The sequence below is a fragment of the Camponotus floridanus genome, unplaced genomic scaffold (assembly GCF_003227725.1).
Source record: "Camponotus floridanus strain SB8 unplaced genomic scaffold, Cflo_v7.5 scaffold30, whole genome shotgun sequence".
NCBI lineage: Eukaryota > Metazoa > Arthropoda > Insecta > Hymenoptera > Formicidae > Camponotus > Camponotus floridanus.
Genome location: NW_020229437.1, coordinates 768596 through 783266, shown reverse-complemented (window position 1 = coordinate 783266; position 14671 = coordinate 768596). Strand labels below are relative to the sequence as shown.

The 14671-nt window shown below is 27.8% G+C and overlaps 2 protein-coding genes and 1 long non-coding RNA gene across 8 annotated transcripts; 2 read left to right on the top strand and 1 right to left on the bottom strand.

Moving 5' to 3' along the window:
* Positions 1–588: 588 nt before the first annotated feature.
* On the bottom strand, positions 589–9970 carry LOC105254688 (inactive hydroxysteroid dehydrogenase-like protein 1). Of its 5 annotated transcripts, none has more exons than XM_011263520.2 (6): positions 6092–6209; positions 4532–4722; positions 2670–2879; positions 2051–2287; positions 1037–1380; positions 589–826 (listed from the first exon to the last, which is right to left on the bottom strand). In XM_011263520.2, exons 3-6 carry the CDS (start codon positions 2827–2829, stop codon positions 605–607), a joined length of 963 nt encoding a protein of 320 aa, XP_011261822.1. In that variant the 5' UTR covers positions 2830–2879; positions 4532–4722; positions 6092–6209; the 3' UTR covers positions 589–604. The 5 variants fall into 5 exon arrangements, with proteins under 5 accessions (XP_011261822.1, XP_011261823.1, XP_011261825.1 ...); XM_011263521.2 differs by having other exon boundaries at positions 4532–4690; positions 6092–6171; XM_011263523.3 differs by lacking the exons at positions 4532–4722; positions 6092–6209 and adding an exon at positions 9907–9970.
* Positions 6177–10540, top strand: LOC105254687 (carbohydrate sulfotransferase 11). Of its 2 annotated transcripts, none has more exons than XM_025410242.1 (5): positions 6177–6323; positions 8595–8983; positions 9146–9433; positions 9909–10144; positions 10244–10540. In XM_025410242.1, the coding sequence occupies exons 2-5, from the start codon at positions 8666–8668 to the stop codon at positions 10407–10409; spliced, it is 1008 nt and encodes a 335-aa protein (XP_025266027.1). In that variant the 5' UTR covers positions 6177–6323; positions 8595–8665; the 3' UTR covers positions 10410–10540. The 2 variants fall into 2 exon arrangements, with proteins under 2 accessions (XP_025266027.1, XP_011261821.1); XM_011263519.3 differs by lacking the exon at positions 6177–6323 and adding an exon at positions 6518–6665.
* Positions 10541–12529: 1989 nt separating this feature from the next.
* LOC105254690 lies at positions 12530–13997 on the top strand. The gene is made up of 3 exons (XR_889462.3): positions 12530–12745; positions 13045–13199; positions 13693–13997. It is a non-coding gene; the product is annotated as an uncharacterized LOC105254690 (long non-coding RNA).
* The last annotated feature ends 674 nt before the right edge of the window (positions 13998–14671 follow it).

Here is a 14671-nt window from a genome sequence, read left to right as displayed (position 1 = left end):
AGTATACAATTTTCAATCGACATGGTATATTTTTAAATGACTCTTTCGATTTCGATTGAATAAATCTGCTAATAAATCTCTTTCGATTTCAATTTGAATCTGCTAATAAATCAAACATTAAAATATTGTTTATGAACAGGAATATTTATTTTTATATACTATATACTTATATGTATATATCCGATATATATTTCTTTATCTTATATATGTATATATATAATCTAATATATAATATCTAATATATGTATATATATCGAGTAGGATTTTACATAATCGTCTTGCACCTGCAATATTGTATAAAAATATTAAGTTGTTGAAGAGTTTGTTGAACATATTATCAATCTTCTCTCAAACGAAAATTATATTTATATCTTTTATAATTTGTATGTATATATATCTTTTATAATTTGTACCTATATATCTTATATTTATAAACTTATAACTATTAACATATTATATTTCTTTATTTTGTCTCTTTAATATTAAAAAATATAATAATCAGCAATTCGTTATAATTATTTATGTTTAATTAATTCACGAAAATATAAAAAATACTTATATAACAACAATATTATTGCAATGTTTTATTTAACATGTAATAATATTATTGCAATTTTTTTCCTTGTCCTTTTTGTTGGAAATAGTCTTGTCTTAAATTCTCATTGATCATTTGTCCAATTTTTGTCCTGAACCATACAGGCGATGTTAAAGCGAGTAATTTCTGAATGCTATGTGCCCAGTATCCTGTACTATTATCCATTTTACCAAGAATGGCAATGGCATTTCTTGAATAAGTTGCGGCATCAGGCACAAATATACTTGAAACCTGTGATTTTTAATAAAACGTATATACATTAAAATTTCAAAAGTAAGAGTAAATAAGCTTTTAAAAGAAAGCAAATCCAACAATCTTTGGAAGAACACTCAATAGAAAATATAAAATAAAAGTATAAAATTATAATATGTAGCAAATTTTTCTTGTACAAGAATTTTAAAAAAATTTAATTATTTTAATATTTAATAATAATTCAAGTACCTGAAGCCTATGACTAAATGCGTTCATTTTAGTATTGACGTAAAGAGGAGACAGATGCTGAACGGTTATGCCGTATCTAGAGTATTCCGCTCTAAGTGCCTCAGAAAAGCTCTTTACGTATGCTTTTGTGGCTGCGTATACCGTCATTAACGGCAACGGTTGAAATTCTGATCCGGAAGAGACATTAACAATCGCTCCTCGTCTATGTTTCTGCATGTCTCCGATAACCAGTCGTGTCATTAACGTAGTCGCACCCACGTTCACATTGATAATATCCCACAGTTCCGTTTCAGGCACCTCTCCAACGTACATGGGGTATTCATATTGCTTACCCACATTATTAACTCAAATAAAAAATAATGATTGAGATATTATCCAATTATATTTCATTGTATCAAAAAAATATTATTTAACAAGTTTATAGACAATATTACATATCGTCTACACTTTGTTCTATGAGAGAATTCTCTGATAGTTATGTTAGAAAAGAAAATAAGATTCACATGCATTTGATGGTCACGGATACTCGTACTAATATAAGCTATTTCTTCAATTCAAATAAGTTCAATTGTGCATCTGCTCATGATGAAAGCTTATTTTTTTCATAAAACAAAATAGATAAGTATATATGTATATATGAAAAGAACATTAAAACTTTGTTAATCGATATTCATAATCCGTTTTTATTTCCGTTTTTATTTCATCTTAAGTAATATCTTAATACGGTTCTGTTATTCACTCATAACATCTTAAGGCTATGCTTAGATCTTAAATATAGGAACGGATTATAAATGCCGGCCATTGACTATTTATATTCAATAAGTGAAATAAAATAGCATGATTATATGTCCGTCTTTAAAAAAATTTATTTTTCTAATTCTGAAGTAACGGTTTTATAAAGTAATATTGATTTTAAATCACCCGATTAATTTTAAATAATCTGATCTTAACTCCTAAGACTGGATTACGATATTCTTTCAAACAATTACAATTAAAAAATAAGCTTAATTTTACCTAGTATACCAACAGATATGTCTTGCAAATGAGAACGAATCTTGATAAAAGCATTTTCTCCTTCAGTGAAGTCCGCTGTTATAATTTTAATTTCGATTTTTGGATTTATTAATAGTATTTCTTGTTTCGTTGATTCTAGTTTTTCTAAATTCCTGCTAATTAGAATCAAATTCATGTTTCTTATTGCTAACTCTTTAGCATAAGCTTTGCCAATACCATCAGTTGAGCCAGTGACAACTGAAATATTTATGCTTATACATATTTATGCTTATACATATTATGCCACAACTTATCTTTATAATGCGCAATTAATAAAAATTTCTATATAGTTATATAATCAATTAATTTTGTTACAAAATTATTTTTGCCTTCCTCTTTTGTCTGTTTTTTTTAAAATTATCTTTGTTTTTCCTTTTTTGTTGTCTAAAAAAAAAATGTGTACAAAATGTGTACAAAATTATATAAAAAATAATAAGTTAAAAAATGTTGGAATTAAAGATTACACAAATATGTATTGATTTACGATTGATGTATGAATCTTCAAATTTAAAAATATAAAATTTATTTTTCGCAAGATTCTAAGAAATAATTTATCGTATAATTTATCGAAATAATTTACCAGCCCATTCGCCAAATTTTGTTCGTAAATCGATTGTTTTTCTATCGTATATCTGTATAATAATTTCCCATAGAGCACGCAAAACTTTCGTAGTTGGTCCAAGTAGAATCCAAAAACCAATTAAACTAACTAATAACCAAAATGCTATTGAGAGTAGCATTTTGTCTCGTTACTTTGTATTCCTATAATTATCCTTTATTTATAGGAATGCTAAAACAAAATCATATAGAAAATAGCTTTATCATTCCATTATATGTAAAATTTTAAATTACTTTTTTCAAACTTAAAATGGCTAATGTTTACAATATTAATTATACATAAAAAGATATTATAATATTAGTAAAGATTCTTACGTTTATCGATTAAATGCTCGCCAATAACGTCACTTGTTTGTATCGTTTTTTGTCAACAACGTCGAATATCAATAGTTATATCAATGTATATCAATAGTTCCAATTATATACATTAATAATGCAAGTTGCATATGTGGAATAATAATTTTATCTATTTAGAATATCTCTACTACTTTCAGAAATATGAAAATATTGTAATTCCATTATTCTATTATAAATATGTACGTCAAGAGATTGTATCAAGAGGTCTATATGTTAATAATAATTTTTTCGAGATGAAAGTGCTTCTGAAATTTCACGATCGTCTACATTTTTTTAATATTACTATATTTATTTATATAAATCGATTTTTTGCAATTTTTGCATAAATAATGATAAGGATAGGATGACCAAAAACTGAATAATTTATAAAATATTTTATATTTTAATTTGACATAATTTTATATAACTAAACTATGAGAGAAAGATAGAGAGATAAATATTGTAAAATATTTATTTTTTTATTATCTTGCCTCGATATAAATTCATATATAAATAATGAGAAAATCAATTGATGTAAAAATACGTAATTGTTTTTAAAAAAAATATGTAGCTGCTTGTTGTAAATTCATATTTTTTCTTAAAAATAACTATATATATTTTTTAGATCAATTGATTTCTCTCATTTTATATTTAAAAATATTGAGGTAACACAATCGAAAAATATTTTACAAATTATTTCATAATTTATTCATGTCACATTAAAGTATAAAATATCTTATAAACTATTCAATTTTTTGCCACCTTTATAAGTGCTTACGTCGAATATTGTGAAGAGTCGATTTATATAAATAAATTAAAGTACTTCTATTAAAACAAAGAAGATAATCTTGAAGTTTCGAAACGCCATCTATTAAGAAATTATTATTAACATTATAGTCCTCTTGATATTGTACAATTTTCGTAATTATAATATTTTCATATCTTTAAAAAAATAGCCAAGATATTCCAGGCATAAAGTTATATATATTATTATCCTGTACATACAATAAATCATGTATACAATGCATTTTATGCATGCATCTATATTTGAATCACTTGATAATGCAACTTGATATGCAATCGCTCTATGTGCAATTGGGACTATTGAAATATGTTGATAGGATGTAGAAAATACGAAATTATTAGCAATCTTTTTTTTTTAACAAAACTAATCTTTTTTTCATTTATATTTTTGAATATATTATTTTTATCACAATTAATTTTAAATCTGAGGTACTATATAGAATTAAATTTAATTTTACGCATTTACAATTAAGTTTTGTCTGGTAATAATTCACTTTAATAACTTCAAATTTTAAACTTTTTATATGACTACAGAGTCGCCATTTAAAAACATTCTTCTACGAAAGTGAAAATTTTAACCCAGAGGATTGTTACTTAAATAGACCAAGTATTTCGATAGCGTTACAAAAATAATCAATCGTTTCTGTTAATGGCATCTTTTAATAGCATATTTATTTTATCTACCTCTGCTACTGCGTTTCTTCCCGTATGTCCTATTTACTTTTATCTATGCGTCGATCACGTACTGAGTGTTCAAAGAACGAGGGTCGAAGAGAAACTAAACGTCGCTCGGGTGATTGTACAGAAGGCCAAGTCGAGAAGTCACGGCACTTTCTCCATCTGCTGAGAATCTCATGCTGCTATGCATTTTTTGCCTTCATGGTCCATATTACGTAACAAAATTTCGATTTTCATATTTAACTTTTATACATATTATAAATAGTTTATCAATAAAGATTGATATTATTTTCTTTGTCATACAATGGAATTCTATGCTTAGTCATTATGTTAAAGAATTCGCAATTTCCCGACATTGTATGTCAATCTTCTTAGATACGCTTATGTAGCAGAGTTAGGTAGCAGAAATAATCTCATTAATGATTTGACATTCACTCATGATTGTGGTATGTTGATATTAGTTTTTAGCCAATGATGAAGCTCATTGACTCACACTCGTTTAAGACCTATAATTTGCTCAAACTAATGTTCATTAATTATTATGTTTTGCAACTGCAGTGTATGTTGTAAAACTCATTTATCTGGACAATGTAATTAAAAATTTGACGAAATATATATATACATATTTTTATTATAAAATTTAAGATTAATATTCATTGTTCTTATAAATTCTTTTAATAAATTTTTTGAATCAAATCAATTTGGAATTGATTTGACTTTAGTGAAAATATCGAGAGACTAATTTATTTTTAACAGAAGTATATTGTTTGTCATTTTATTATAAATGTTTACTTTTTATGTATCTGACTAAACTTTACATTAAAATTTGATATTAAAATTCTATTAAATTTTCGAAATTAGTTGAAAAGTGTAATTTTATTATCTATTTAATTTCTGAAATGTATTTGTAAAAAGTCTATTTTTTTATAATCATTCATAATTGGAAAATTAATGACTGGATTTTTATATTAAGATATCAATTTTATTAATTAGCCAAAAAATCTATCATTAGAATTCGCAATTTCCAGACATTGTATGTCAATATCCTCTTATATATTTATCATAATTAAAATAGAAATAAACCACAATATATATTACCAGTCTTAAAATATAAAATAGTTATGACACAAATGCTTGCGTGTAATTTACATAACGAGATTACATCATAGCGCGTGTAATTGTTTGTACAGCAGATAAGTATTTTCAAGAAAGATCCTCGTATATGACACAAGTGAAAGCAAGGCGCATAAACCGCAAAGAGATGGAAATATCAGTAATAATATGCAAGATGCATGAATAATTAAGATGATATAAAATACGATTTAATTGTAAAAATATTTAAGAGACATCGAAATGTATTCAATGAATTCAAATTTTATTTCGTTTAAATAAATTATTCGATCGCTTAAGAAAAAGCATTTCATGGCTCGTTAATGTTAAAATTGATCATCGATAATACATTTTTCACGAAGTTTGTTATGAGGTCAGAATGGTCAGACCGGCTAATCAATTATGCATTATATGATTTTACATTATGTGGCTTTTGGTTTCTTTGAATATACATACCAACGAACAAAGGTGGGGAGGTCTGTGGATATATGAACCCCGGTTGAAAGAAGACTAACTGATCCGGGACAACCGAAAAGAGAACGAGGACGGAAGAGAAGAGGCGCGCGCAGCGTCTTTCACTTTACAGACCGGCACATCCTCGTTTCGTTCCTGAGGGCCAACCAAGCGACCTAAGACGATCGCCGACTGCTACTCCGATCGGCTGCTTGACCACTCCGTTCTTCTCACGGTGCGTATCCGCTGATATGTTTCGCATCGTCGAACGCGAACCCACTTCGTCGCTGTCATTGTTTTCGCTCGAAGTTTCGGGAAAGGTGAAATGAAAGGTGCCCTTCGGAAAACCTCGTCTCAAAGGTACTCTTCGAAAAAATTTGCCCCAAAAAATTTGTCGATTCGAAAGAAATTACTTGTTAATCTATCGACGCTCCGCTATTTTTGGAAGATCAAGATCTTCATAAAGTTCTGGAGAACATTGGTATGTTCCAAAGTACATTCCGAAGGATCTGCAAATTTGCTCTGATTTGGAGAACGTTCTATCTACTTGATCGTGAATAGAACTGGAATTACAAAAGTAAGTCAAGTATATTATTACAATATGGTTAAAATATTTTCAATATATATATATATATATATATATATATATATATATATATATATATAGCACGTTACGTACAAAATTTTTGGAATAATTACAATAATGTTCAATAAGATTTTTGATCCTCTTTAAAATACACATTCTCACAATATACGCTTTCTTCAATGAACGGATCTAAAACCTTTATGAGCATCATCTGGCAGCGCTCCAATTTTAATACCGAAAGACAGTCCTTGAGAAGTACAAAAAAATTTGTCACAGCTGGTTTCGAGCAACTTGCTTATTTAGGAATCACTTTTAATGCTTATGAAATATTTATGAATTAAGATATCCGGTTCGGCTTTTATGCACCCGTCATATTTTTTTTATAACGATTCGATCAATTTAACTCAGATACGAAGTCTGTGCCGATTACTCTTCGTACGCGTTACATCCATTCTATATTTGGATTTTTATATGTGTATGTAAAATATGATAACCTACATGTATTTTTTACACACATAAGCGTTACAATTAAATTCTGTTTTCTTCAACAAAATACTGATTGCGTTTGTTATTTAACCTAATATGATATTTTATAATAATACGATATTTCTCATTTTTGTATTTCAGATAAGAATTACTTATGTCTCACAAAAAGTAGTGATAAGCTCGATGATCTTCAACGCAAGATCATTTAAACTATATTATTATACTATTGTAAAAATTTTACTGTTGTAAAAATCATAACTCCATTTTTTTAAAAATAATAATAATGAATAATAATATCTTTAAAAAATTTATTTTTTTTCTTGCTAAATTTCTTGTGTGAAAAGGAATAGTAGATTTGTATGTGTATCCACAGAAGATAAAATTTTTCAATTTTCAATTAATTCTGAATACAAAACAACATTTGCTACCTATTTCTGTAATATAAATCATGAATATCAAAGAGAAGATATTATCTGCATTGTAGTACGATTGTACTTGCGTTTCTTGTGCTGTGACCGTAACATTGACCTAGAAAGTTACATTGCAGCTCATTTCCTTATTGTCTGTACCGAAGAAAAGAAAATGCGACGAATTGATAATGAAAAATATAAAATGAAAACATTATAAAAAAAGAAAAGAAGAAATATTGTGCAACGCAATGCCGTTATATGAATAATTAATTAAATACATAAAAATATATATATCATTTTATCATATCTTAAGCATTTTTAATAATAATTATGGTCTCTTATAATATCACTAACGATGTACAAAATTAGCTTAGAAATTGGTTCGTAAAAACTGATAGCACAATTAGACATCCTGTTAATAGTTGCTTCATTTCTTGTCCTAAATAAATCAGGTTTTCATATCCCCATCGATAACTGCAATTACCTACTTACATTTATTGCTAACAATTTATATATAAATTCATATATAAATATATTTGTTTTTCTTTGAAATTTTATGATAAAACATTATGCTAGATTTTAAATTTTTCCTGTAAATATTTTTCTCCGTTTAATAACGGAGATGATAATAAATAATTTACTTTAATTGTTCATAATTGCACAATTATATAAATAATACTTATGTGTTCGAAATATTCTGTAAATTTTTAAAATTATATCATCATGATATATAAATGTATAAAATCTGAATTATCTTATCGCGCACGTATTAACAAAATTCTCTAAAAAAGAGTGTTCTATTTCACTTTAACCGATGTTATCTCATACATTTCATAATGAATCGATAATTTAATCATAGTAAGCGTATTTCACTCACATATCAATTATATATATTTAAAAAATTGATAGTAAAAATATAACGTTTAAACTTTATAAAACAATTATAATTTTGCAATAATATTTTGGTGAAATAAAGAACTGTATAAAATAATAATAATATCCTGTTTTTTTTTTTTTTTTGCAGAATCAGATTTTTATAGATCTGTACAATATTTTACAAAGAAATTCAATGCTCGCAGTGAACAAGGAAAAACGATGGCAGGATGTCGAGTGTGGAGGATAATTTTAGTCGTTATCATTATGTGGGAAACGACCACAAACGCAAACAATGCGAACGTCGCGCAAACCACTGCAAATAAAAATGACAAGAAACTGTTGGAGCCGAACAAATACATTTATTCGTGGACAGGGCCAAATGCCTTGGTCAGATCGGCTTTGATAGATCGACAGGAAAGATTGCAATACAATTGTGAGCTCGAAAATAGTGAAGCAGATATCGAGTTAAATCCAGAATTGTTCAGAAATGTTCTTGTGGATGATTTGCATGAATTACTTTATTGTTATGTTCCAAAGGTTATTGCTAGATTTATTGTATTGTTCTCATTAAGATTATCTGTAATTTATGATAATAATAATAATACTGATTAAATTCAGGATTAAATTCTGTATATTTAAGAAAAAATGTTAAAGCTATTTTTTATATGTGTATTCTAAAGAAGCGATTTTATTTTTCAGGTAGCTTGCACAAATTGGAAACGCGTATTAATGATCGCGACCGGAAAATGGCCCGGTAATGATCCTTTAAAAATACCGGCCGATCAAGCTCATTCCTCGGGTACTTTTCAAAGATTAAGCAACTACACCTTGCCCGAGATAGAGAAGAAATTGGCGACGTATGACAAGCTGATTGTCGTACGACATCCTCTGGAAAGACTTTTATCAGCTTATCGAAATAAATTTGAGACTAAACACGAGAAAAGTGCAAAATATTTCCAGAGTCGTTTTGGCAAAAAAATCATCAAAGTAAAGAACAAATTTTCTTCTAATTGAAATCTAGTACAATTTTTTATATAACATTTTTTGATTGGAATTTATCTAAAATATTATAAATTTTGAACAAACTGAACAAACTGCGCGAATGTATGTTCAAAGTAATTTTACATTTATTGCAAAAGAAGTTGGATTGTGAGTCGCATGAATCCACATGCAAAAAATTAAGCATTATAAGAGAGCTAAATGCTTATTTCGTCAGTAATTTCATCATATTTAAAAGTACCGTATAATTGCGGATTCTTAGAATATAATTAGTAGTATTGTAGTTAATTGTGTAGGCTGTCTCACCTTCATGGTATTAACCGTTAATGATACGTAGATTCCATATATAAATGAAGAAAAATTATATAACTTTTTTTTAATATTAAAAAAGTTATGTAATTTATTAATTATAATCTTAATGAGAGACACAATCTTTAACTATGTTAATGACTTTTACTTACAGAAATACAGATCAAATGCCACCGAAGATTCTCTGAAGAACGGTGATGATGTAACGTTTCGCGAGTTCGTCGATTTCGTTACCGATGATTCCGAGAATGGAACTCGAAATGAACATTGGAGATCGATATACGAATTGTGCCAACCATGTATAGTTAATTATAATCTCATAAGTAAATACGAGAGTTTAGTCGAAGATGCTACGGAAGTTCTCGAACGAATAGGCGTCTCGTCTATGAAGTAAGCATATTATCACAAAGTTATCAAATTGTTATCACGAAGTAATAAAAAATTGTTAAATGTTAGAGTTACAATCTTACTGATAAATTATTTGCGCAGTTTTCCAGCTAAGCCATCAAGCAGTGAACCGACATCGAGAAAACTGGATAGATATTATTCTACTTTAAGTTACAAACAACTTCGTAAATTGGCAGATTTGTACAAATTAGATTTAAGGTTGTTCGATTACTCGTTAGAGGATGTGCTGGGATTTTCTCTGGCTTAAGTCGTCCGTTAATATTAATAGAAACAGGTGTACATGATGTACAAGTTTAATGTCAGATCACTAATGATAGCCTCGTGTTTAAAATCCATATAATATAAGCACACAAGACAGTTCCATGCATTAAGATAAATAATTACTACGTTATATATATATATATATATATATATATATATATATATATATATATATAGGATATTCTGAAATCTCAAATTTCAATTTTAATGATCAATTCTTTAAACGGATCTTTGATGAATACTCTTTTTATTATTAATGAAATGTTATACTACCTCATATATTATAGCATTGTGCTATATATTGTAGAATTCTTTCTTAAATCATTAATTTATAAGAAAAAAAATATATGTAAATCTTACCGTATATTTTATTTTTATATTTTAAAATATGTATTTTATATATTGAGATAACTCAGCATTATTATGAGCAAGCAATCAAAATTAATACATATAACAGATTCTTAGATATGTTAAATAAGCTATGTTAAATAAGTGATTGAATAAATACAAACTGTTTTATAGGTTGTAGAATATGCAAGTTTTTCTCTTTAATTTATCCTGAAATTCTTTTGTAATTGTATGCCAAAAGAATTTAAGGATAATTAAATTAAAGAGAATAAAAGAGAATCTGTGTTTTGTTTGTGCCAAGAGAATTACTATTGACTCCTAAAGTCGAATTTCTTGAAAGTTGTATGAAACATACAATCTTTATGCTTGCAATCTTTATATCAACAATTTATAGAACGAAATCTTCTCTAAAGATATTCCTTATTTATACGCATTTTATAAATACGTAAATACATAAATGTTTCTTTTTACTATTTTCGTAATGTGTCATATCGTATTTAAAGCTATTCCTTTGAACGCAGCCATATTTGCGTGCCTATGGATATTACATGGAATATGTATTAACGTCTATGATAAAATTCTATATGAATTTTTCTATTCAGAAAGAGGCCGTAAAGAAACTGTATAGTTACCAATCAATCATATTTTACAGATAAAAGTGCATAGTGTATATAGTATTGTCAATAGTATAATATGCGTTATATGTATTATGTATTCAACAATAAATTATATAATTAAAATATTGCTAATCAGTTATCTAACTAAACGACTAATTAATTATCTCAATTACTGACATTACAATTAAATTGACTCAATAAGATAGAAAATAAAAATAATCGAAATGTAAACTATAAAAAAGCCAAAACAGCGGAAAATGAGAATATGTCTATATTAAATTAAAATTAAAAATATCATATAAAATCAATCAATCTCTTTTCAATCTTTCTTCAGTAGAACGATGTATAAATTAAAATTTATAATAATTTTATTATTGCCTACATTTATATTGCCGTTATAAAACTATACGGCAATAATTTCTTGAGAGAGAAAGATGGATATATTCCGATATTAATATATTCCGTAAACCTAAGTTTAAATCTATTTTTGTGTAAATAACAATTTCTGTCAGTTTTTAGAGTAGCCCAGTTTAGTGAAAAATATGAGTGAGAAATATAGGAGTATCTGGTACATGTTTTTCACGAGGAAAACGTGTTACATAACGACCAGCTGGAGTTCAAGTCGGAAGTGTTCGTACATTGTGTTCTACATCGAGATTGATGCCTGACTAAACGGGATAAATTTAAACGGGAGCTCGAAAATGATGGACGGCCTTCTATTGGCGCACATCGGTTAAAGAGTGAAAACTTAATCGCGAGCAACAGTTTTGGCAGTCCCCAGAGTTGAATATGTTTCAGAATAACATGACGCATCTTGCAATTTCTAGTTATGCTAATGGACCGAAGCATATTAATTTCACAATGATCTTGAACTTGTCAATACTTATCTTACTTTCAATAATATTATTCGGCGAGACGATCAAAAATCATTTTTGTCAGGAAGTTATGTCTAACATTCACAATGCCTTAATATAACTCGAGGTAGCGGAATTCGTTATGTGCTCTCCGGAAATATTAGCCGATGGTGGGATCTCGTTTTCTACCAATCCTGAAGCAGAAGATGGTCGATGGAAAGGTGCGACATAGTACGCGCGAATGAACGGGTGGGGTTGATGATGGTTCCTGGAGGAATTTCGGGATCACAGAGGGTCCGAGTGCGTGGATCCTGCGCCGCGTGATCTAGTCTATCATTACACGTAAGACGACGAAGAACGCATTTCTGAATTCGAGTTACTTCGAAGTCAACAGTTTTGTGTTTTCATATATAATAATAACGTTTACAATCAAAAATAAAATTCCAAGCATTATAGCAAAATCTCGTTCAAAACATTCGCAAATTATAATAATTCAAGCATTAGTGAGTATCGCCGTTATTTCTCGAATGAAAACCGATCAATTGCCTGCAATAAAAGTAATAAAAATATTGAAAATAGTGGAAAATATTATGAAAAATGGAAAATGTTACATATATAATTTAATTGTAAATTGCTGAAAATTGGTTCAAAATATTTAAAGAAAGATAACAATTTATTGTTTTACTTTATTTGGCTATTACGTATAAACTTGCTGGTGTATAAACTTACGTAAAAATTGATTAAAATAAATTTTTTCGAATAATAGTAAATATAGTAATGAATTTTATATACAACAATATAGAGCGTGCTGTCTATACCAACCAAAAAATGCCACAAGCGGCCCACGAGACGCAGAATATTTTGATGACGTATTTCATTCTTATACTTCTATTAATCTCACTTTGGGTATTATACTCGGGGTTATTCTTTTAACTACAACAGACATTCCTCATTATGGTAAGTTATCATTAATAAATGCATTTAAATTTTATTTCATATGCAAACTATTTACTTGTATCAAGTAAATTCTTAGATTTTAAAAATTTTTTTCATATAATTTTAATTCCAATATAAGTATTATAAAATAGCATAACTTCCATTTCCTTTATAAATATATATCAAAATTATATGAGAATTGTAAAAACATTTATAATTTTAAAAATATGTTACTATGCATATGAAAAATTACATAAAACAAGACTACAATATTGAAGATTTTGTTACGTTAGTCATTGAAATCTCCGAACAGTAACGCAATTTTACTATTTATTGTATATAATTTGACAATAATTCTATATTCATCTTATGATTATTTTTTTGGACGTTTTATTATCAATTAATCATAATAATAATTGAATTCTTAATAATATAAATTAAGGAAATATCTCAACTTGCATTTAATTGATATCTTAAATATAATATGTATATTGTAATATGAATCGTATTTTAGGGCTGAAAAACAGAGAAGACATGCTTGTCAAAAGGCGGATGCATTCGAAGGATCCAAGATGGACACTTCATTCGCAAAGCTTACCATTATTTACTATATTTTCCTTTGGTGCCTGAAGATAAATGCTTTATACAAATCGCTTTCGAACTCTTAGTGGCCGGTTTTTACGATGAAAATGATTTAACAACATATATACACCAGAAAACGAAATGATTTGAAAAGGCTTACTTCTATTATCTTGTATTTTGTATTTTTTGCTGCTCTATCGTGAAAATTGGCCATCTAATAAAAATTAATTACTTATATATTACAATAATATATTATATCTTTTAAGAGATCACTAGTAATAGACACTTTATCTGAATTTAAAATGATTTATTATTTCATTAACATTTTTACAGCTAAAATGTACACCATCATTGAACTGTGTTCATAAAAATAAATATATCAGATTGTTTCAAGTGCGTTCATATCGGGTCCATTTCGTTTACTTTTATTTGATTACGGCATCATGTTCTTTAAATTGTTGTTTATTGTAGTACATTTTTTAATATATAACATCACATATATGATACCATAAAATAAATCTTTTTGTTTGGAATGCCGGCTGAAGTTTATTTTCTCCGGAAATAATTTACCATTATATATTGATTAGCTGTGACATTAAAAAACATAATTACGAAAAATAATTTTTGTTACAAAGTGCAACAAATATAGAACGTTCTAGAGACACGGCAGGTATACCCGCGAAAGATACGTGGGCGTTTACTCCAAAAATAGTCGATGCTTCCAGCTCTCAAAGTTCGACCATACGTTCACGTAGAACTAAATCAGTATTTTCGACAGCATTTACGAAAATAGATGACGTGATTAGTACACATTTCAATGTTGGGCAGCAATTAGCGTGCGCTGCATTAACGAAAAGCTTTCAAATATTGCATAAGACAGAGATTCCTGAGAACGTATGACACGAGTATCG